The sequence below is a fragment of the Ascidiella aspersa genome, chromosome 2 (genome assembly GCF_963924565.1).
Source record: "Ascidiella aspersa chromosome 2, kaAscAspe10.2, whole genome shotgun sequence".
Classification (NCBI taxonomy): Eukaryota; Metazoa; Chordata; class Ascidiacea; order Phlebobranchia; family Ascidiidae; genus Ascidiella; species Ascidiella aspersa.
The window spans coordinates 31886250-31911841 of NC_139448.1; the positions used below are offsets into that span (position 1 = coordinate 31886250).

Consider the following 25592-nt stretch of genomic DNA (forward strand, 5'->3'; position numbering starts at 1 on the left):
CAATTGTTTTAATTCAATTCAATTTAGAATATTGTCGACATTTTCCTGTGCTGAACAGGAAATATTGGTAACTATTGTTTCCTGTCTGTACAAATAGTTACGTAAAGACCAAAACAAACGGAATTTATTTGTAAACAAATGTTTATGATCTTGTGACTTTAAAGATAAATCGATACGACTAAACGTGTCTACTGCAGATGCAATCGATTTTATTTTGCAAAATTTACTTGACGCCGAATAATTACGGTAGACTACTTAACATTTTTCGAAAGCCTTTGCGACAAACAAAATAAACTACACAACCCCAAAAAACACATTTGAGTTAATTTAATTACGTGACTTAAATCTACTTTATTAAATTTTGGTGCTTGCGAACAGTTTTCCTGCTACTTACTCAGTTTTAGGCACATACTGTACAAAATACTGATTGACAACCACGGATTGTTTATTTTTTCATGTGTTTTGCATTACTTTTAATGCGAGTAAATTTGGGTAACACTAATTTACGGAATGATGAATGGTCGGAACGCTTACAGTATTATTATTAAATATAATAACACTTGAAATTAGTATTACCCAGTAAATTTACATACAATGACATGGGCTGAGCTAATTACGAAAAAAATTACTTTTTACATAAACGATTAGTAGTTAAATGTCATTACTTTAGTGGAAATGTTTTTGCATACAACACTGTACAGCAGTGTTGTATTAACTTAAGTAAATAATTTCACTGAAGCCACTGTTTTTAAATGACTTAACTTTGCCTTAAGTCGTTCAGTCAAATGACTTGGGTTGAAATTAAATGTTTTTATTTCACATTTAATCTATTATTCGAAATTTTCGCGTGTAAAACAATTAACTTGCTATATTTTGGATTTTTGTTATTTCTGAGTGGAGGTTTCGCTCATATACGACAAGTTCACCATTTTTTGAAGTTTAACGATAAGTTTTTATGTCAATGACATGACTAAAAGGGTACTCGCTTCGAAGATGACTTGACTGGACCTTGAATTGGCATTTTTTGAAAACTTGACTTAGACTGAAGCTATTTTACAAATGACTCAACTACAACTGATGTCATTTCAACCACGTTTATCTAAGCCATACTGCAGCGGTTTTCAACCTTTCATGGCTTGCGGCACCCCTCAGAAATAATAAATAGATTGCAGCCCTACAAGAGGTAGTTCACCTTTAAGCATTAGAAATGACACCCCGGCTGAGAACCACTGCCTTACTGCCTGAGAACACTCACAAAGAAAACCGGACAAGTTTGGGCTGCCAAATGCTGTAATGTTGTGGCGCGCCTCGTTAAAAAGAAACACCAGCTCTTATTACCAAAGCGTGGAAAGAACCGAAAACAACAACAACGAAGTTTCGTCGCACAATAATAAGAAAGCAGGAACACAACAAAGCTAGACTTTCGTAACCGAACGGCGACTGTTTAGTACGGATAAGGGTTTACTGTACAACCTTAAGTAAAAGCGCGCGGTGTTTTAAAGCGGATTTTTGAAACTGTTCTTAAGTTTGGGTTTTTAAATGGGAAAAAAGATTGCCATTTGTAAAGCAGTGGCCTTAACCTGTGGGTAATTGAGAAATAAAGGTTAGCTTGACAATTTTATAGACACTGGAATGAGATATCATCATTAACTGCCGAATAACATAGAATATTATTTAGCCGGCCAATAACTCACCGTTTTAATGGTTTATTTGCTTCATATAGTGTTGATTATTTATTACGTGATTGCAGGTCATACTTTTTAAATTAATGCTAACTCAGAATTCTCTTTTTAAGATGACGACACCTAAAGGGTTTAAAACCACTGCTTTAAATTGTTTTAACAGTACAACAAAAATACGTGACGAAACCTATAAGATAAGCCTAACATTTTAACGCGTCGAATTGTTTGTGGTTTGATAACGTAGAAATGGTGAAATTGCGGGGCAAAATCAGATACTGGCGGTCGGCTCTACTAACTTAATACATCGCAGCAAAACACAAAGCAGAATTGTACCGTCCACTATACATATAGAATAGATATATGCAAGACACTTTTAAAAACATTTACAGAAAGCTTGCAATGAAAGTTAATATTTGTTCAAACGACCTCGCAATTTTACGTCATAAATTATTTTATACAAAAATCAGTAGAAGAAATTTATCGAGCAGGCCGACAATTTGTTAATTTTTCAGCTGACAGGGAATCGCGAATTAAGGTTAAAATGCAAGCGGCGAAAAAACGAAGATTTTCGAACATTAGGTTCGTTAACGAACCCCTTCTCGAAAACGGATTTCACAGGTGCATCGAAAACGCATAAAATCAGCCGGCGTTGGATTCGAGTTGTTTAGCGCCACCTAGAGACCGTACAAGGCGTCGATTTGCTGCCGGTAGCGTTGCTCGAGAGCCTTGCGCTTGAGTTTGAACGCTGCTGTGATGAGACCGTCCTCTGGCAACCAGGGAGTGTGTTCGACGTGAATCTTCTTAGGGATCTCAAACTTTTGCAGTTTGGCTAAAAGGCAAAACGACAAGGTGTTGGTTTTTGGGGGCGCTAGGTGAAGTTTGGAAAAGTAAAGTGTGATATATTGTGAATAAGAGCTTGTCCTTAGAGCATAATGGTTGAAGGTTGTGGTAAGACGTAGTAAGAATATCAAAGCATATAAAGTAAGTAGCATTTTAAACGTTTCGAAAATTCATACACTCAACGACTTTCAAAAATCTAAATCATTTCTAGATTAAAAGACTATCGAAAGCCGACTCGGTTTGGGCTTCAATGCAGAGTTTGCTTCTCAGAATTATTTATTTAAAACAAGATAATAATCAATCAAAGCAAAATTTCCACACCTTGAAAAAACGCCAGATTTCAAAACAATCTCCGCAACCCTATCCCATCACCCTTAAAATTACCTAAAAAACGAATACATTATACAGCAGCAAGTTCAAGTGAGCGACTTACAGATCTTTGCCACAGAATAGATCGCGTTTTCCAGTTCCTTGGCCATAGTTTCGTTCGAGCAGAGTTCCTCAAACGACATGTTAATTCCCTTGCTGGTCGCCAGACCCGTGAAGGCTTTTTCGTTCGGGATCACAAAAGCCAGGGCGTAAGGCTGGGTTCTGCCGAAAAAAAAACGGATCGGTTAATGGAAGTCATACAATGTCGGATAAAAATTATACAATAAGCTTCAAATTTGATACGATGGTAATTACGGATGGTCGGAGCCCGTACCGATGCCAAGTGGTAGCAACTTTACTGGTCCGATACTAGGTTGGTATCGCTACCAATTCGACACCAAGTTAACATAGGAACATTAGCCATTATTTAAGTTATATATCAAAATGCAATATTATCAATAGTAGGTTAAAAACTGGAGGTAACTGAACTTTACTCAACGTTAAAGCAAGTTTTTGCATATTAAATATTTTGTGCGTTAATTGCATTCCAAGCCAGCGATTGATGGAAGATTTACGTAAAAAAAAACATTTATTAGGCTTGTCCAGACAACAATTGGTCGTTTTATCATTCCGCTTGTGTGCGACAGCTATTGTAACTAATGACGTTACACATAATCGACGTGTTGGCTACCCCTGGTATATTGCATAGGTTGTCGGCACAGCACAAACACTCAAACACGCTTATAGGCAATGGTATTAGCCGTGACACCACAGTCCTTAAATCCGGAGCAGTACAACATTAACACCGGGTGCGGCCTCTCTCTTATTTACCCGGCAGCGAAGATCCAAACGTTGTCGATGAGAGGCGACGACTTGATCTTGGCTTCAATGCTTCCAAGTGCCAAGTATTCGCCGTGGGACAACTTCACCAAGTCCTTCTTGCGGTCTGGTATAAGATTGACGAGCGTTAAAAATGGCAGGAATAAATGCAGTGTGAGTGGACACGGCCAGGATTTAAAAAGTGTTCGACAATAAAAAAATCGACTAATTCTTGAGCCTATAGGTCAGTGTTTCTCAACCATTTTTCGCGGTGGCTTAAAAATTTAAGCGTAAGTCGAACATTAACACCTCGGCGTCCCAATCCTCTTTAGCTGAACTTTTGTAAACGAATAAGTACTTTAATACTATGCTCAAAACAGCAAAATAAATAGAAGGTGATTTTAAATAGGTTATTACGCCAACGGGCTCTGGCCTAGAATCCTACCACAGCGCTGAAACAAGTATTTAATCAACGCACAATCTTCGTGTCGGTTAGTGTTTGGGTGAGGGTATAGGTTAAGTATTATTATTTAATAATAATACTCGACCCACCCAAACACGCACCCTAACCGAAATAATGTTTGCTGTGGTAGGATTCTAGACCAGCACCCACCAACGTTTGCTTCAGCGTTCAGAAGTTACCTTCAGTTTGAAAAAAATATTTTTTTTTCATAAATTTATATTTGAAGGTGGAAATCATTGACGCTTCTACAATATTCAGTATAATGTTATCGCAGTGTCATGCTGGAAATGGTTTGGTTAGAAAGTAGGTAAAAAGTTTTGGCCAAGGCACTTGTATTTACGGATCCAGAAAATGAATGTTACGTAACTGTTAATTACGTAATGCACGATTTTAAACAGCCGGCTTCACAGTCTAAATCTGAAACACATTGTCACTTTCAGCTGCGGACAAGTTCTATACCATCTGTTGACACTAATAGTTAAATAAGCTTAACTCTTCGCCCCTAAAGCTTTATTGCAATTCGACATCTGCTGCGTCTTGTCTGGCGATTTGTGCCACTTTTTAGGGGATAATTTTTTTTACTAAATTTCGTTTTTACTTAATAAGCATCAGCAAAAAATAGGTAAAATGTATGAAGATAAAAACACGGAGGCTGATGTTTGACACAAAATTAATGACACAAGCCAAGATCAAGTAAAGCCAGTTTTTGAAACTGACAATAAACCACGATTAGACTCACCAATAATTCTGATGGCACCGTCGTCGTCAATTTGGCCGATATCGCCTGTTTTAAACCACCTCTGGTCGTTCGAGTCCACGTAAAAGTCCTCGGCCGTCTTCTCTGGCTTCTTGAAGTAACCCTGGGTGATGTTGGGACCCCCGATGTGGATCTCACCCTGGGGGTTGGGCTTGTTCGACGGGGAATAACCGCCTGAAAGGGGGGGGGGTTGTTTTATGTTTTTTTTTCGTGTTGCGAGAATATAGAAAAGCGGGAAGCCGACCGGTAAAACTACAAAAATCCTTTCACGGACCGGTAACCAGAATTTCGAAAGCACGATTTTTTTTAACGGAGACAACTAGGACAATTATTATTACACTAATTTAGAGTTGGGGTGACATTAACTACTTTTGGCGTTTTTTTACAGAACAGACTCTCCTAAAAGGGCGTAACATTCTAAAACAGGAAGTGTAAAAATGTTTTCATGTACGCATTTAAAGTTGGTAACAACATAGTTTCAAATTGCACTATTAAAGTAAACTTTTGGGGGAACCGGTGGTTAAGAATCATTGCTTTAAAGCAGTTAAAAAAGCGAAACTTCGGTGACTCACTTCTCTTATTTAACTGTTGGCAGATTAAAAGTGGTACAAAGAAAAAATTAAACTGTATACCATTCATAGTTTTAAATGTAATTAATCTTGGTCATGTCTTCATACTGCTTTCGCAATTTGCGCAAATTTCAGAGAAATCTTGTTCAGAACCAATATCAATATATCCAACAAGGTGAAACACTGCAGTTTGCGACCCAACCAAATCAAACAGAACCCAATTTTGGTTCGTGACCAATAGGTTGTGAAACCGTGCTTTAAAGCAATGTGCTATCTGGCAAACGAAAATATAAAAAAAAACTACAATATATAAAGAAAGAACAACCATAAAGAAATGTCAACATAAAAATGTAAAGTAATATTTAAAAAAAATATAAACAAAAAAGTTGAAACAACATTTCAATCGTGGGTTAAAATTTATCAATTACTCGCTGGTACCGTTTAAAGTGCCGTGCCACGCGTTATTTTGCCTCAGACGCGTGTTAGTTTCATTTCGCAACTGATCAAATGACACGCAAAGTTTCTCATCACGGGCAAAGTCACGTGGCACGAAATATAACAAGTCAATAAGCACAAGTTCACGAAATACGATGAATAGGATAAAGTTTCGCTAAATCTAAACTAAACTGCTCCAATAATGTCACCAAAACTAAAAGGCGCACCATATCGAAATAAGCCAATTCATTAGTTGCCCAAATTGATTTTTAAAAAAAAGGATGAACTTTATAAGGTTTACCCGTTGCTATACAGCAGGCGTAATAAACCTTTTCAGCTAAGGGAATCATAAAATCCGAATTTTCTCGGTCGTATTGCCATGAGATCCATAATTATGCTACTTTTCAACATCCAGTTTAAGTTGATCAAAACTTTTGATTTGAATAGGGCCGTTTATTTGGTTTCTGTTTAAATGACAGGGCATAAAAAAACGCGAAAAAAAAACATTAGCCAAGTTTAAATAAAAAAAAAACTTTGATTACAGATTATCACGGAACGTACAGGTATTTTTGCTAATAAATGATAGTTTAGATTTATTTTCAAGCGAAATCTTTTATGGCGTCATTTAAAACATGCATATACGGCTCGCGAGCCATAGGTTCCCGAACCCTGCTATAGACGTTTGAGTTCTGGTAATTTTGAGGTTTTTTTCCATTTCGCGAATTAATAAAAAAAAATCAACAAACACAAGACGTGTCCAAAAAAATTCTTTAGGCCACATAACTAATTACCAGGCTTAAAAACATTGGTCAGATTCCGCGACCAAAAAAATTTTTTAGGCCACATAACTAATTACCAGGCTTAAAAACATTGGTCAGATTCCGCGACTATGGGTGCGACAAGTTGACGACTTACCTTCTTCCCAAGCGACTAGTTTCACTTCACAGCAGGGGAGGGGAGGGCCGACGCGGCCGGTCGAGAAGTCTTCCAAAACCTGAGAAAAAACGTAAAAATTCGCAGAGTGTCCCACTTATCAGCGGTTCTTAACCGCCGGTCAGCCAAAAAGTTTTCTTTAATTGTGCATTTGGAAACCATGTTTTTATTAACTGAATTTAGAGCAGCGTTTCTTAACCTCAAATTGAATCGCTGTTTGACTTGTTTGGGTCGCCGATTACAATTGTTCACATGGTTAAAAAAATGACTCATATTAATTTAATTTGCACTGATAAATGCTGATATCTTATGTTTAGTTCGTTTACAAAAGTTCAGTGAAGATATTTGGTTGGGCAATTTTTCGCTATTGTACTTACACGATTTATTTTGTTTAGGTCGCCGCGAAAAACGGTTGAGAAACACTAGTTAAGTGTTTTTAGGCTTACTTCTCTAAATTTTGTCAAGAATAGCTTATAGATCTGCGCATATTAGGTGCTTTTGGTAATTTTGTGAGAACAACGGCATGATCCAAAGCCACAGGGTCGCACGGGACTACGCATTTCACGCAGTCTTACCTGTGACACGGTGGTGGCGCCACAAGTCTCCGTCAGTCCGTAGCCCTGTCCGATCGGGCTGCACATGCAGATGTTCATGAAGCGTTGAGTCTGCGCGTCCATCGGTGCGCCACCGGAAAGCATGGCGCGTACTCGACCACCCAGCAACATGCGCGGCTTCTTGAAGATAACTCTGTCGAAGATAGGCAAGGCGAGTTGTTATTTGTAGATTGGGAAGACGTTGTATGCAAGTCATTTTGAAATTACCCAAGTCCAAGTCAAGTCATTTGCATATTGATTCAAGTTCTAGTAAAGTCATTTTGAAAATAACTTAATTCCTAGTCAAGTCATTTGCACAAAGACTTAAGTCCCAGTCAATTCATTTTTAACACAACTTAAGTCCTAGTAAAGCTATAATAAGAGCACGTCAACTCCAAGTCAAGTCCTTGTCCAAAAATAAAACGTTAACCTAATAAAATCGGACAACTCGTCCGATTATGAACAGTAACTCAACTAAAAAACAACAAAAACGCAACATAGAGCAAGCAAATTGTTTTCCGCGCAAAAATTAGGACAAATAACGCAAATTTATAGAAAAAATTCCCCCCCAAAATCTATTAACCCAAAGTCATTTGTCCAAACGACTCAAACTGTCCGCAAAAAATGCAAAAACTAACTTAAAAAAATACTTTTGTTTTGTGCAAATAGTAGACAACCATCATCGAAGCCGGTGCAATTCCACATGATTTAAACGTAATACCAAGTACAGAGCTTACTAAGATTATAGATCGTTTGGTAGCAACAATAGCTTAATATCCTTACCTGTTCAGTATGGGCGTGTCGTATCCCTTCTCGACCTGTTTAAGCTTGTACTGGTAAGCGATGCGGAAGGCTTTCTTCAGAAGCGGGCTTGCCTCGTCCACGTTTTGCATAACCGCTTTGCGCATGCGCTCCATAATTTCCTGGTGAGAAAGGCAGGTTTTATGAATGGAAATGTCGGCCTAGGCCTAGAACCCTACCGCCTTTTTACAGTAACAAAACGAGTTGTCAATATTGAAATTTACAAGGAAAAATAAATACGGGAAAATAGATTTACTAGTACAATACTTGACACACACAAAGCCAAACGCTAACTCTCACCCTAACCAAAATATTATGAGCAATAAAAAAACCCGGACGACAATGTGTTAGCATCCTAAACTAGACGCAGCGCTGGAATGTCTACTTAATTACTCCAACGCGTCTAAAAACGGAAATTAAACGCAGCCTTAATATATAGAGTCAACAAATGGTAATTTTACACATAGAGTCGTTAAATCACCCAGTTGTAATTTTGAAACAATTTGGAAGGTTACTGACCGGATTTTTTGAAAGAAAATATGCTGTATTATTTGCTAGTGAAGTTCAAGTAGGTTATGAAGCCGTTAAAGCTTATTTGCTATAGTTAGGGATGTCACGTTAAACTGGTCAAATTTTGCTATGTACAATTGTACATGTATGTTTTGTATAGCCTTCCAGTAATACCAAAGAGAATTACGGTGAAATAAAATTCGTATCATTTTCTTCCTAAAATCTCGTTATTGACGGAAATACAACTTTTCAACACGGCCGTTAACTTGTTTTCGTACGAGTGGCTAAAAAGCTTATGAAAAATTAACCTGAAAAATTGGCCAATACAGTGAAAATGTGTACAACAACAGCATGTGCTGAAATTCCTCGGCACTTTCGACCGAATTCACGAACGATAGGCAAAAGGCTTTTCCAGCTATATGCAAAACTACGTGATTCGTGACCAAAGTCATATAGCCAGAACGAGAAGCAAGCCCAAAGTTTACAGCGCAAAAGCCGCAACGGCCTAAACCACTTACCGGTACGGCAGCCATGAGGGTGGGTCGTAGCACGGTGGCGTCCCCCTTGCTCCCCTGCTTAATTCGGCTTGACTTGTCCGAAAGTGTGAGAGGGGATGAATAGCCGATGCGAGCACCGTTGCACACCATGATGTTCTCTGCGCAAAAAATGAAGATTTTGCGTTAAAACGTCGTTTCGTTTTGTTTGTGATTGTGTGCTGGGAGTAATTAGCGCTTTCGACTGTTTGCTGTTTGGCTGGGGTTGAGGTCGGCAGCCTGGAAAGCAGAATTGTTAACAAGTCATTTCAAAATGACTTGTAAAATTACAAAAATAAGTCAAAGCAAAGTCTTTTCGAGTAAGTAACAATTCACATCCCAGTCAAGTCATATAATTATAACAATTACAAGCCAAGTCCTTGTCATAAAACTTGTTTCCGTCCGATTATGAGCAATACTTCCAACTAAAAAATGCCAAAACTCAATACACAGCAAACAAGTTGTTTTGTGTGCGAAAATTCGGATAAACAAGCAAACTTTATAAAAAGGCCTTGATGAAAAATAGAGCTAATTTCACCTGCTGCAAGTTCTAGTACGTGGGCAAGAGGAAGGTAGCCGATGTAGACGTCAGATTTTCTGCGGCGAAAATAGGTTAACGTTAATAAAGAAGTAAAAAAATACAATATATTTTAAATAAATACTGCGGTTGTATCGGTATGGACCTCATACATATACTATACATTTCGGCTGTGGCGATGTAAAGCAACATCTTCAACTGGAAGAATCACTTGATTGCAAAATCGGCTTGCTTTTACGAGTTCATATCTTTTTTATTTCGTTTAACCGAATAATTGGTATTCCAACGCACAGATAATAATAATCTGACGTTTTTGAAAATAAAGAGTTTGTAAGCTTTCATATTAGCACCTATACTAGTAAGTTACTTTAATCTTTTCAAATAATATACTAAAAACACAAAAAAGCTCCTAAATTTCTAAAATCCAGCAGATACTACGGTTGTATCGGTGTGGATGAGAGATACACCGACATCGGTTAATTTTGACCTATATTTTACTTCGACAATATGATGTGGTTTGGAACACTATATACGGATCTGTTCATAAGTTTAATGGTGAAAATAACGGCCCAAATAGACGTTAAAAGCGACATGCTTTATTTTCAAACGTTTCGGCAAATTCTAATGCCATCATCAGTGATATGAAGGCCACATCGGTTGCACCCGTTTATGCATGTGGCCTTTATATCACTCATGATGGCATTAGAATTTGCCGAAACGTTTGAATAATAAAGCATGTCGCTTTTTATGTCTATTTGGGCCGTTATTTTCAGCATTAAACTTATGATGCAGTTGTTTCGGAAAAAACAAACAATTTTTTTAATTGTTTTTAGTTTCTAAGCTTCCATATTAGCACCTATATAATAAAGTCAGTTCAACTTTTTATACTCAAAAAACAAAAACCTCTTTACATTACATTTTAAAAATCCCCTCTTGCAAACTAAAAATTTCAGGCGTAATGGCAAACTAAATCCCGGTTGTGGTTTAACCTTTTAAGTTTGCAAATCACCAAAAAAGAAAAAAAAAACTTACCCGAGGTTTGGCACGCGGGAGCCGATGCCGCTCATTCCAGCTACAAAGTTGGCGTGGTTGATGAGAACGCCTTTAGGGTCGCCGGACTGCCCGCTCGTGTACATTACGATGGCCAGGTCGTGTGGTTTGGGCGCCTGACGTTCCAGCTTGATGCCCTCCTCCGATCGGCCCTTGTTTTCGACCTGTAGGTGGCGCAATTTTTGTTAAAAAAATACTTTTTAGGGGGTGCGTCGCGATGCTACCAGTTGGTGTTTTGCGCCGTTCGTATTTTAAATAGAGAATCTATAACCTCGGTGACCTAGTTTTATGTTAAAAAAAAACAGTTTTTTAGGGGGTGAGTCATTGTAAGAGTGGTTAACGTCGTTTTAATGCCGTTTTCAGCAATTTTAAATTCTACAACGAAGTAATTTATTTGTATTTCACAATAAGCGTCTGAAATTTATTGTCTATCGTTTTTTCTAGCAATTTTAAAATCTCAGCTTTAGGAATTTTAAATTCTAAAAGTAAGCTTATTTTTATTTCACATTATACGTCTAAAAATTCTTGCGTATAAGTGGCCAAAATATTAACCCTCATAACTCAAAGATGAAACATTACAGGCTATTTTTCGTACTAAAGTGAGTAGTGGGTTTTTGCAGCAGCTTTAAATATATATAATGCCGCAAAAACCAGTGTGTAACTTTTGCCGTTTTTAAGTCATGGTTAGAACTCTTATTGGTAGTGTCTCGCATCAAGAATTTAACGCAAGCGCTCCAGTAGCAGTTACCTAAAACACAAGAGAAAAACAGCCTTAGCGCGAATCGATTTTACGAGTTACCGGTGCGGAAATGTGACACGAAGGCGGCAAAATTTTATCGGCGCTCTATTTTTAGAGCCTAATGATCGTAGGTCGCTTAGCGCAGAGCAAACACGGTTTTAGCGAACGCACAAAAGAACGGCAAGCGACCGCAAAGAATTCGCGCTACCAATTGGCACTATTAGCCAGAAAAGGACTGTTTACTCTTCATATATGCACTACACCAGCGGTTCCAAAGCGGGTGCCAATTCTCAAGCTTAAGGACGCCAAAAAACATATTTTAGATTTTTTAAGATTCCAGTTTTTCATAAAAATTTTGTTGTGTTCGTTTGAGTGCAATTAGTAAATTAAAATAAAAACAGTTTTCTACATTGTGTACGGTCTATGAGTGTTTTTTTCATTTCTTTATAGCAACATCACAAAAAAACAGCAAGCAAAAATACTAGCAATGATGCCTCAACCAATTTATCGTTTAGGGTAAGCCGAAAAGATAAAATGAAAAACCAATGACCTAGTGACCTACACCATGCCGCGATTTCCAAAAACGGTTCAAAGCCAATCCCCGGGTCCAAAAATAGACCCGTGAGGAGCCGTTTGTTCAGAGGGCGAGGGCCAAAAAGGTAGAGCGGTAACAGCACGAAAAAAGATAAGCGCCTCATAGGACCTTCGCTATTCAAGGCAAAGTCTGCTTTCGAGGTTGCAGGAAACATACTACGCCTTGTAACTACTAAACTATGCGCGAGCCAAGACCGTTATAAACTTACGACAACAGGTATAGGACGGCGCGGTTCGGGTTAGACATTAGTTTACTTGTAAATATTTGACTTTGTGGGTAAATGTTTGACTTAAGATGTTTGTGTCGCGACCGCGGAATAGCAGTTAACATGACCTCTTCAGAATAAAGTGGCCGCGTTTGAAAACTTAAAAAAAAGGATGCGAAATAAATTGAAAGGGTGTGGAAATAAAAACATTGCTTTTGTAGTGGCCACGTGATTTGACTAGGGTTAAAAATGGAAATATTTAATGAAAAAAATGGAAAATATTTTTCAAAAACGATAAAAATGGAAATATATTTTAAAAACGTATACAGCCTAAAACAGGTTTTCTACACCCCTTTAGGAGTGGCGAGTGGGTATCCTTCTTTCTAGCAATTTCGTTTTTTTACGGGCCGATGCAATATTAAGTGAGGTTCGAAAAACATAAATAAACAGTGCGCTTAAGGAAAGTTAAGAGTATATTAGTAACACTAATTTGTTGTTTTTTGTAGCCCAAACTCATTATTACGAAATCGGCCTAACCTTTCGTCAACGCACTTTCTACACTTGCTTAAAAGCATGTGTGCAAAAAACAAGGCATGACGTTTTTTCTCGGCGCAGTGGTATTATTACTGTAGCTTTTACACTAATGTTATTCACTTTTGTTTATTTTACAGCCCCCCACAAACGCCGAGAGTATTGTAACAGTTGTTGTTCGTTTGTCTTGTTCTATGTTCTTCTTTCAACACAGTACGTCTCAGCGAGTCGGAAGAAATTTCAACTTTTACGAGTTTTTAAGCATTTCAATAAAACTGCTAATCAGGGGCGAACCTAGGAGTTTTTGCTATTTAAAATGGGTATAATTTGATAGTTAGAGCAAATCGACATCATTTTAGTAAAGACGTTTCGATACGGACTTGTATCTTAGTCAGTTAATGTGGGTCTAATATACATTTAAGAAGAAAACATTTAAGCGTTGGAAAAAAGCTTATTGGTTTGGTAGAAACGGAGTGATTCATGATCACAATGAAAGGAATGTGTAATAAAAATATTTTAGGGAGCAATATAAATGTGATGGATAATATAGTTTATGTTGTGATTTCACCTGCGCCGTTAAACTCTCGGTTGTTGACCCCTGGTTTAAAATTAACCTATACACTACTCAACGACATGATTTCGCAGTTACGCAGCCATCGGTCCTAATTAAACACTTTTGGTTCAGTTTGGACCTTCATTTAATGTCATTTAATTTGCTTGTGTGCTCTCCAAGTGAATGATAAAAATACTGACTTCGGCAAATGTCTGGAGGTCGACTCGATCGCCCAATTTGAGGTCTTTGATGGGGATGTCTTCGACGTAAATGATGTGGGTTAGAGCAGGGATGTTGCCCAGGCAGTTCTGAAGGAGAAAAACAACCCAATGTTAAATTTTCGAAGATACCAAAAATATCAAAAAAATTTGTTCGGAGTCACAATATATCTGATCAAACTCTGGGGCTAAATTCGGGTCAGTCTGACGGTTAGCCTATGTTAAGGCAGTACAGGGATTGTCCGTCTTTTTGTCACTTGTGTTCTGCTGCTGGTATACTCAACTGTGGTAAATTTATAAAAGCAAAAACATAATACAATAATATAAAAAACGGTCACAAACTACCTTATTTTTTGTTAAAAAATGAGTTTAATTCTAGCGTTGGCAAACTTGAGGCATTTTAGGTGAAATAACTACGTTACAATTTTTTTATTTTTTATTTATTTTTTTTATCTGTGTTATCCAACTGTGTGTCATCAGTTATCTGTGAACCTCTAAACGTTAGTTCAGCACATGTAGACGCCCAGACTGCATGAGCGAGTTAAAATCACCGACAAAACTGTAGTAAAGTGTAAAACACGGAAGCAACGTAAATACGGTCTTCAGTTAATTGAGTGCACACGTTGAAATACACAAGCGAACGGCGCTATAGTTTGGATGCACAGGTGGCCAGCAGTGTTTTGTCTGTTGGATGATTGCTTTACTTCCTGCTGCGTTTTAAGCGGAAGCGCGACCCACGTAAGTTTTCCGAATGTGCAAAGCTGTGGACCACTAATGAAGCCCAACGCACCACGCGAACCAGTATTGTATCGCCATAGGTTTAGCACGGTGTCCACCAAACTTTTTCATAAATAACCAGATAACTGTCAATATGGAAGTTTGCGGGCCAGATATAAAACGTTGGTTTGGGCCTTTTTGACATAAACACTATTAAACGAAGGAAACCAAAAACAATATTATCAAAAACTATAGTGCGCTTTATGAAATTGTGTTTTACAAATTTTATCCAATAAAACATTCCTGTCGGTTTTGCTTCATAGCAATTTCGCTTACTAAGGAAAGCCAAAATGTAAGCTTTTCGAGTCAAACGAATGGATAACTATTTGGTGTTTTTTTAGTTCAACAGTTTGGTGGACAGTTATCTGTTAACTATATTTAAAAGTGTCGCTTAAAAACACGCTTTAAACAGTCAAAAATACAGGAAATTTGGTTATTCCCTTTCCCTACCACTTTATGGGAATTCCAAATGTTCAACTGTCGCATAAAATACATGAACAATTGTTAAAATCATGGTTTTTAGTTCATCCGTTGGCTTCTGTGTTAGCAATGCGGCGACAGAAGTTAGCTTATATCATGCTCGTAGAAAACAGATGATTTTTTTCTGTTTCTCGTGCTGCCCCCAGTTAAAAATAATTGCCCATCACTGCATTGAAACCTTTAGGCGTTAATGGAATACAGCCCCAACACAGGCCGAAAGCATTACGTAGTTGTGAAAAACGAAATGAATACCGTGCTTATAAAAGTTTCACCAAAAAATTATACTGACCTTTAACCTGGCGCTTAGCAGTGACGCACTGGTGATGACGTGGGTGACTTCGGTTTCATTCAGAGCGTGGGAAATACCCTCTTCACCCAGGGTGGCGTAAACCGTCACGACCGGGAAGTTTTGTCGGAAGCAGGCCTGGAGAAAACAATGGCGACTTAATTTAGATATGAGACAACTCAAAGGTGTGTAATATAAACAACGTGAGTTATATTTGGGTACTCTATAATCTATATGCACGGACCTGTAGTGTAGCTTTATAATGCATTTTAAAGCTAAAAACATGTAAATCGAAATCATCTTAATTAATACGTTACCTGCCTGTATCAGTATCAGTTAATGTAAGTCATTTATATAGGAATATATTTACACAGCACAGTGCCATTAGGTTTTCGGCTAATAAATACAAGAAACGATAATCAGCGAGAAATATTCGCTTAACAAAAACTTTAAAAATTCCAGCATTTGCCCCTTAATGCGATCTGCTAATAACAACTCCTAATTAATATAGAAAACCGACAACATTGAATTATCTCTACTATTATCATATATACTTATTAAGTGTTTTTGGCACATCGATTTAACAAATACAAGTACAATGATTTGGGATGTCGGGTTTTACGTAATAAAACGAAAAGCGATATTGAGCGACGAATGCTTACTTTAAAAACCTAAAATCGTAAAAGCTTTTCCTTACATTTTCCGCGAAGGATAAAGATGACACGAAACAGCACGCAAACATAGAAACAATTACATTTAATCATAGAAACAATTAAATTTAGTGCTGTGGAACATATGACGCAGAAGCATAGTTAAAAATAAGATTCTGGCGTTTGTCAACGTGGCAGTCAAATAGTTCCTTTTTCGTCAAAATTTATGATGTTTAATTTTGTGATCCCTACGCATTGGTAAACTTTCCTAATTCAAAGTTATAATCATTTGGGGAAGTTCTATTGTACCTCGAACAAGCAAGTTTGTTCTACCTCGAAGTAGGAAAAAAAATGAATAGTAGGTAATTCTTGAGGTGACTTTTTAATTTTGGACTGCAAAATCAACGAAAGGGTTTTCAACATAGATACTTCAAACAAAAAAATGGTTGCTGAATAATTTTACGTGACCGAAAGCATGCAAAAAGATGTGAGCCAGCAAACTAGAAAGGGTGGTACGAGAGAAAATAAATCACTATCAGTTAATGTATTTATATAAGAATATATTTACACAGCACAGTGCCATTAGGTTTTCGGCTAATAAATACAAGAACCGATATTCAGCGAGAAATATTCGCTTAACCAAAACTTTAAATAGTCCAACATTTGCCTTAATGCGATCTGCTATTGGTTGCTGAATAATTTCAAAATTTGAACCAAAAAAAAAAAAAAAATTTCAAAGACTTGCAAAAGCAACGAAAGGGTTTTCAACATAGATACTTTAAACAAAAAAATGGTTGCTGAATGATTTTACGTGACCGAGAGCATGTAAAAATATGTGAGCCACCAAACTAGAATGGGTGGTACGAGAGAAGAAAACTTATCGCTTTTGCCGATCGTCTGCTCGCAGAGACGGCCGCCGGCAATCGACAACGAGCGAGGTCATTGACCTGAGGTAACCCCTGCGCCAATCGACAACCTCTAAACTGTCACGCCACTAAACGGAAAGGCAGAAAGGTGATCTTCTTAGGAAAGCATTGGAAGAGAGGAGATGGTTTAAGTAGCCGGACTCTTTCAAATTTTGCAAGGAAAACGCAAAATTATGCGTTTGTCGTGAAATAGTTATGTGTATCGAGGTTTTAAAGCTGTTTTTTTCGTAACATACTCATGTGTATTAGGTTATAAAGCTTTTTAAACTAACTTTACAGCTTGGTTTCACAATAAATTCACATTTCAACCATCAGATGTGTACAAAGCGTTAAAACCCCATTATTTCCCCAAAGTTGTTTTAATTGCAATTCACATAAAATGCATTTTTGAAAGCTTTTCTGGCGTTCTTTAAAGTCGAAAGTAATAGGGGTTGGTTAAAACGTTATTTATAATCTCTTCATGTCCGTTTTTAACCGCTGATCACTTTAAATGCACTGTAATATGTCTATGTGGAGGTTTATCCGTATTTTCATCAGTCGCTGTACAGAAAAATTATGTCGGTTTGAATCAATTATCGTCCCGCGCATTGTAACAGACGCCCTAGTGAGGTAATCTATAGCTAATGGCACTCAGCTACACAAAAAGAAGCTAATAGTAAACGGTAACCAGACCCTACCCGCCAACCAAAAAGCGCTTTGAAAACACACATATGAAGGCTGATTGTAAAGGAGATTTCGACTTAGCCGTTGGCGATCTGCGTAGCGAAGTCGTAGGTTCCCTTATTTTTATCTTTTCAAAGGCTATTATTTTCTAACTTTGCAGTCCGCGACCTTTTCAATTGTTCACAAGTTTAACGCGCCCCTTTAGGTTGCCTTATCGTGATAAAACAGATCATTTCTCATTGTACGCATTTGTCAAATAATGATCCCTTTTTAGGGGGGATTTCAATCGCTTTAGTTGTAATATCACACCGAAATTAGGAAAATTATTATTTTAATAGATGTGACAGTTAGTGTGGAATTATGTAGGTCTACTAGCGGGCAGCGGCCCTTAAAACTCGTTGCACAAGTCTGTGCGAAGTGTATGGAGGTGGTTGCGGCCTCAAGTTTGAATGGCTCTCTTCGAAAGAATTACTGGAAAACATTAAACTAGAATTACTAGAAACATTAAACTAAACAATTAAGCCTTTCCTAAATCACGAGGGTTTAAAAGTTGCTTTGCAAGGCTAAACGACCGCACATTTCGCTAAGCAAACTATAAAGTCAGAAGGTTTCCATGTGAAACGAGTCCGCCAGACGGGTACAAAGGTTAAACTATGTTCGAACATGTATTATTGATGGCTTTTTCAACATTGCCGATGACTAAACAAAACGAACTGCGACGTGTAATTCGGTTTGGAGTCGTGACAAGCAAAAAATACGTTTAGGAACGGCGCTAATACATAGAACAACCCCCAAAAAAGTATGCCCATGACTAAACGATACACATTCCATTTATGCTTATGCCTCCATTTCTCTCTACTATGCTAATGAACGTGATAAACAATATCATCATTTTCTTTAAACAGAGCCTCTGAGGGTTCCTTAACTTGTAAAATCTTATTGTCAATTCAAAAACGACATTATTTTAATTGTCATTTAAATAAATTTTTAGCGTTTCTTTCATAAGTCGATTCAGTAAATCGGTGTTTGCTATAACTTAAAAGGATGAAGGTATAATAAAATGTATAGGCAAAACTGCAATTGATCAAAAAAAGGTTGCACGCGTATTCCAACCGATTTCAAAAGCGCACGCGGCATTGCCAAGAGCACGTACTAGCCGACTGGACAAAGTTCATTCCGGAACCGCGTCTTCATGCATTCTCTGACGCGAAAAACGCGTGCCGAGCTCATTTTACGAGAGTAAACGAGGGCGACATTGGGTGTGGTCTAAAGTTCGCGCGCTGTAATCATTGATTATTTTTTTTAATAAAAAGGCAGGCGCTATGTTTAGTGGAGGGCCGTTATTAGCAGAATTGTAATGGCTTGACTTAAGTGCACTAACTTCACTGTTTTCAAATGACTCAAGTCGTTTTGGTAAAATGACTTAACTGGACTTAAGTCTTTTTGACAAATGACTTGACTTGGACTAGTCAAGTGACTTTGGTTTTTATTTAACTTTGTTATAAAATTGAATTATTTATCGTTAAACGATTAGATAAGTTTTTTTTAGTTGACTTATTTCTTCAGATAGAACGAGTTTACCAATTCTAAAGGCTTATTGTTTTATTTTGACATCATTTATTTTGGATTTTGCTTGGAGATGACTTGCTCTAATAATGACATGACTGGGACTTAACTTGGGTAGCTTATGACTTGGGAGTGGGACTTCACTCGGTATTAAAAATACTTAACTTGGACTTAAGTTATTTCACAAATGACTTGACTTGGACTTACGTCATTTTAAAATGACTTGTTTACAACACTGATAGACAGTAGGCTACCTGTATTGCGACCATCCATTCGGCACGTGTGTCAAGGAAAAGGGCAATCTTCATCTTGGGTTGGACTCCGCTCAGACTGAGGCCGCGTCCGAAGTTGACGCATCGTGAGAACACAGAGCGGTAGGTCTCCCATTTGTATTCGCCGAAAACAGCCTAAAAGACAATAAAAGTTTACTTTTTACGGATTGTAGGGTTTTAAAATTGTTCAAAAAGCTTTTTCTAGTTTTTAGACCTGATTTTATGATAATTTGTTTGCTAGGTGTAATTAACGTGGAAAAAGTAAGAAATTACTCGTAATTTATTAAAACGGTAATTAAACCCAAAAACATCACATTAAAAATGTTTTTCTCCTGTTAAATGCCTTTTTTGCTTTGCATTTTTTCTTAAATCAACGCATTTAACACAAGTAGCGGCTAAACCATACAAATTGAGGCAAGTGTTTTGCGAAAAATCATACTAACTTGGGACGCCAAAAAATAAATATTTTCGAGATGACGATGCCCAATTTTTAACCGAACTTTTTCAACACATAAATACTAATCAAATGTACCTTTTTAAAGACTTTGCCGTCAGGTTGCTTCTCGTCCTCTTCCTTGAGCAGTTCGCGTGTGCCCAGGCAGGGCAGTTCGGCGTGCGCTTTGGCCGAATCCTCGAAAATTCGGTCGACGGTGCGGTGGTCGCTGTACGAGGTGTGCATCAGCGACTCCTTGAACTCCACGCAGCGGTACGGGGCGGCTGCCACAAGCAGAAAACGGCAGGCGTTATGATTGGCTTACGTGGAGGGAGGCTAGGGCTTTGATTGGTTCGCGTCGAAATGGGCGAACGTTCTGATTGGTTCGCGTCAAAACAGGGCGAGAGTTTTGCTTGGCTCCCGTTAAGCATAGAAATCGGGTCGAAGAAAAGGTGCGTTTTGTTTTAACTCGCATGTTAAAGGGTTATAACAAGGTAAATTGGACAAGGCTTGGTCATTACACGGTAAACTTTTCAGGTATAAATTAGTGCATTGTAATAGATTTTATGTATCTATGCCTAACTTGAAAACCTAATATCGATGTTATTCATCTGGTACCTAAGGAAACCACATTTAATATAAATTTTAACGCAAAGTTGGCCGAAAACAAAAGCATTAATTACATAAGTTTGAAAGTATTGTGTGTGGATAGCCGCACCTTTTATCAATAAAGGTTGCTAAGTTGACATTGATTATAATGAGAATAAAAAAATGAACGTCGAAAATCGTTTTACGCGGAAATTCGCAAATGTTTTTTACAGTAACAGAGTTTACTTACCGGGGTCATTGCTGATACGCTTTGCCTTGAGTCGTCGTGACATGTTGAGCAGGTATTCTTTGAATTCGTGCGAGAAGAGAACTTCGATCACCAGCCAGGGGAAAAACGTAACCAGGCCAAAGAGCCACCGCACAGAGTAAGCTAAGTTCTCCAAAGCTGCGAGGGCCAAGGCAAGGGTTGTGAAGAACGGCAAAAACAGTTTGTTTTTACAACAGTTGCTTGTAGGGCGATTAAGTTTTCGTACAAGGATAAAATGAAAGTTAACGGATAATTCGGCTTCGTGCGGATCGTCCTATGCGCCACTTGTAGAGGTTGGGAGTTTTTAGCGTGGACCACTAAAGTCTGTTGTCTTTTCACGCACTGTTTTTATTACTTTGCAAGTGAAGTTTAATTTCTGTGACATTAACTTATGGTGATGTAAGTGCGATTCGAAACGTCTTTATTTAGATAATGTCGATTTACTCGACGTATTTGGATTTAACATTCATTTTTAGTTTTTTTTTTAAATTTCATTATTTTAAAGATAAAATTCCTATTTTACAATCTGTTATAGTTCCTTATTGAAAGGCGCTATAATCGAAAATCTGTCGAGAAATTTTTTTTTTTTTTTAGTAAAACTGAGCGTGTTGCTTCGTTTGTGAACCAAGCGTTACGCAGTGACAGTAAAATGCTGCAGCTCTGGTTTTATGTATTTTGTGTTGTACATTTGCTGTTGTTGTACAAGAAGTGAAACAAAACTAAAAAACACTTTTCGATTTTTTTTGCCCATTTTTGCCAACGTAAGTTAGATAGAAGTATACCCGCTTTAATTTTTTCCAAACTAGTTTTGTGCTGTTTAACATTATCTCGGCCTTATGTCAACCTGAACAGTGACATCAGCCGATTTGACCAGTACCATTCCGGAAAAATACGGGCCAGTAACTATAAAGTAGCTGCATAACGTCCATTTGCAATCATGCTGTTAATGAGTAATTAGGTCGTATTAAGCTTTTCGTAAATACACCGATTACCGTTATTTGAAATCAATATTTAACGTAGTCGATGCGACTGTGCAAACACAAAGCATTGATTTCCGCTCTGAAGCAGAGAAATTATGAAGTTGGAAATCAATGGAAACTCGGATGACTGTTTTAACTGTAAGCCATGCAACAAAAAATAACATAAATTACACAACGGAAACATGCATTACTCTCCATACAATGAACATGCTATTACAGGTACGATATCTCACAAATCGCCCAACATATTAATTACGCGATAAAAATAAAAAAGCTTTACAAGCACCCTATACTTGGTTGCACTCTATTTTCGTGCAATTTTCTTGGCTGTGTAAACTGGCTTAAGGGTTTTAAATAAACACACGCAAGGTTACAATAAAGGTTCTTTTTAAACGTGGCCAACATGCCAAAAAAACAGACTTCCTAAAACCGTTATATTAGAATCTAAACGCAACTATAAAATGTTCTAAACTGCAGCGTTTGATATCAAAATTACGTCGTCTTAACTAGATTAAAACTTTCTGGTCAATTATAACTCTTATAAAATACAAACAACAAACGGTTGTTCAGTACCGAAGTAATCGCAGAATTTTAAATCGATTTATGCAATTAAGTTGCTCTCCTTTTTGTAATAGCAAATGTCAAATGACGTTTTAATAAAAATCAATCAGCTATTGTACAGTGGACGGTTCGGATGTGTCCACTGAAAGTACTTCAAGCGGCTAAGTCGATGCATAATCGGTTGGCTATGCGCGGCGGGGCACAAATGAACGCCAAGGCTTTAGCTGCTTGAAGTACTGCCTTGATCTTTGTTGTACTCTTCACAAACAGCGTGAATCGCACACAATATTTTTTGTCGGTTTAAAAGAAGTTAAAACTTAAAAAGTTAGCTTTTTTACAAGTTATCGAAAATAAGTCGACGGCATTATTGCATTTTTAATTTAACCAGATGGACACTTAATCTTGGCTGGGCTCTAAAAATTTTACTTACAGATAAATTAAAAAAAAATTAAACTTTTTTGTAAATCTAACGTCAGGTTTACTAAATGAATCCTAGACTTTCTAAACTAAACTAACGAGCTTTTCATTCGACTGGCGGGACGCTTGCAATCAGTCAAACACTCGTAATGCTGCGCAAACGATAAAAATAACCGTGGCGTTCTATGCGCAGCGGAATATTGCAAACAAGCTGAATCAACACATGCATCGAGCAACGAGGCGATTCTAAGTAATCTGTATCCTTCGCAATTGCAACTGGTATTTTTGCAGGGTTGTTATCAAAAGTGTTAGAAGTTTAATGCAGGGGAGTAAAGCCGACATTTTTTGAAACTTGAAACTTATGAAAAAAAATTATTAAAGCTAAAGTTATAATAAGAATTTCAAAGCCCATACAAAAGTAGATATCATTTTGAACGTTTCGAATATTTTTTAACTCATTTTCAACTTCTGTATGGGGTTTAATCATCTTATTACGTCCTACTACAACCCCCATTATGCTCCAAAGCTAAAGTTCTTCTTTAAAAAAGGGAACACTAATCTGCTTTTAAACTGCAAAAATCGGCCTTGAACGAGGCAGAGACAGTACGTTATTAATCGCACGCATTACCTGCGCTCCTGACTATAATCTGACGGTTTTACGAGATTTGCGGCTGCACGGTTATGGCGGCCTACCCTCCTTCGGCCAATATAACATATCGGTCGTAAAACCGAGCAAACAGACGAAGGCGAAATGCACGGCACGCTGCAAAATAACGACGCAAACAAACGTAAACGTTGGCCTCTAGATATACGAGGCAAAAAAACGAGCGTAAAAAAAATCAACTGAACTGAAATGATGGCATTCGAAGCGTACTGTGCTATGCCGTGCTTTAACACTCCGTTTCTGAGCAGCGATCGCAAAAAAGCAGAGGCAGCAATTAACAAAAAGGTGGCATTCGCACGCGCAGGCGGCGAGTTGGCGAACAACTGGAACTCACCCATTTTTTTCCGCAGTCAAGACGCCGCCGTGTCGCCTTTGCAGGGTTGCTGATTGGAAATACAAGGGCCCTATATGTGTATCAAGTAACAAGGGGTGGTGGTACACGCACGCGCACACACCTATCAGGTCGGCTGTCGTGCTACAATATGTTCGTCCTGGCAACTGCGAATCACATCAAGAACAAGAAAACAACGTGTTAATGCCGAACGGAGCGCCCACGACCAATACGTGTGTAACTGTGTATTAGGTTCGCTGGATTAAGGACTTTGACCAATCAGCTGTCGTTCTAGCTACTAGCACTGCTCTTGCTGCCACTGACTTGGCTCTGACGCGCAACGAATTACATAAAAAACAAGAAAACAACGTGTTAATGCCGAACGGAGCGCCTGCGACCAATACGTGTGTAACTGTGTGTTAGGTTCGCTCGATTAAGGACTTTGACCAATCAGCTGTCGTTCTAGCTACTAGCACTGCTCTTGCTGCCACTGACTTGGCTCTGGCGCGCAACGAATTACATCAAAAACAAGAAAACAACGTGCTAATGCCGAACGGAGCGCCCGCGACCAGTACGTGTGTATCAGGTTCGCTGGATTAAGGACTTTGCCCGATCAGCTATCGTACCAGCTACTAGCACTGCTTTTGCTGCCACACTGACCTGTCTCTGGCGCGCAACAAAGCCGCTCTGGCCTGGACTTTGCACGCCTGAATAGAACTTTCGAGATTTCGACTCGATTTCAAAGGGCGATTTCGTCAGCGCGAGGCGCAATTTACAAATTTTCGGACTTGAGCCGTTCAACGTCCGATTCTCGCCTTTTTGCACGGCCGAAGCATTGACGGCGACCGCCCGTTGCGGCGTGTTTAACGGTTAACTGAGTTTTTAGTGGGGATAAGGCCTAATATGCGAGCCATGTTTATAAGTGCGGGTTTTCATGGCGTCTCGCTTGGCAAAGGTGGTTGCTTTCCAGAGCTGTAAATGTGCGGCGGTTCAATGTGGCTATCAGGCGTATTTTTCCGTTTCCTTTCATTTAGAAAAAGGGCCACTTTACTTCGTTACTGTTAGAAACAACGCGAATTTTTGATTGAAAACTTTACCAATGAAGTACAATTTAATCCTTAAAAGTTCTTACTGCTAACATTGTCAGTAGGGATGTATAATACTCGACATTTTAATCCTACATCGATACCCGATATTATTTTTTCACTATCATTTCTGCTGATTTATTCATATATCTTCAAGAAAAGGCTAGACGACTATTTTTAAATTATTTAAAAAACAAATTTTGAATCTGGTGCAGTCGAAACGGGCAGCAAACCTATCGTAAACGTGACCAACTGACAGCCCAATTTGTCGCAATGAGGAAAACGCTGTCAATCGAATTGTAAACAAATTGCGTCACAACACTGCGCCGGAGGCGTTAAAATTTTAACTGCCGCAGTTAACCGTAAAAGCTGGATTGGAGAGGCAAAATCGCGCTCTCTGCTTTATATCAGCTGCCGTACGTCAGAAATGCATCACGGATGGGAGGGTACACGCGAAACGACGCTTCGCGTTTCGCGCAGCCGAAAGGGTTTCGTAATCGTGCAACGTATGAACGACCGGGCTTAGTCATTATTTGCTCGACCGACCGGTGCGTGATTTACAATCGCGGCAATCCGACGGGCGGGCGTGGTTGCGAAATTTCCGGAAAGTGCAGGCAATCGCGGCAGCAGCGAGTCCTCGACATAGCCTGATAACGCGGGTCCGAGTCACTGCTCTTTTAAAAAATGTGTGAATGGGTAATAGGGTTGAGATGGTCGTAAGAAAAAAACACCAATTCAATGTGGCGCTAACTCACGTTTTAAATCTCGTGACGATGGTTCTCAGTTTTTAACTAACTAGTTTTTATTTTTATTGTTTGGTTTGTATTTTTAGCTCAAAACAATCTGTTTCCGTGTTAATGTTATCGCAGCGGCAATGGTCGGCGGCAAACTAAAGCGAGTTCAAGTCACTGC

General features: G+C 38.4%; 1 protein-coding gene across 1 annotated transcript; it reads right to left on the reverse strand.

The window, feature by feature from the left end:
* Positions 1–1311: 1311 nt before the first annotated feature.
* Positions 1312–25144, reverse strand: LOC146164935 (long-chain-fatty-acid--CoA ligase 4-like). Its single transcript, XM_083383048.1, has 16 exons — positions 23599–25144; positions 20625–20780; positions 19886–20070; positions 19336–19488; positions 15280–15414; positions 13716–13823; positions 10875–11056; positions 9843–9901; positions 9290–9426; positions 8244–8383; positions 7443–7614; positions 6850–6928; positions 4913–5104; positions 3723–3837; positions 2956–3113; positions 1312–2511 (listed from the first exon to the last, which is right to left on the reverse strand). The coding sequence occupies exons 1-16, from the start codon at positions 23600–23602 to the stop codon at positions 2357–2359; spliced, it is 2130 nt and encodes a 709-aa protein (XP_083239174.1). The 5' UTR covers positions 23603–25144; the 3' UTR covers positions 1312–2356.
* Positions 25145–25592: the final 448 nt, after the last annotated feature.

Coding starts and splice junctions, on each gene's coding strand:
- LOC146164935 (XM_083383048.1), bottom strand. Junction 11,057..13,715: donor ACCTCCAGACATTTGCCGAA/GTCAGTATTTTT, acceptor CGCCACCTACAG/GTCGAAAACAAGGGCCGATC. Junction 9,427..9,842: donor CGTACTAGAACTTGCAGCAG/GTGAAATTAGCT, acceptor TTTTTTGCGCAG/AGAACATCATGGTGTGCAAC.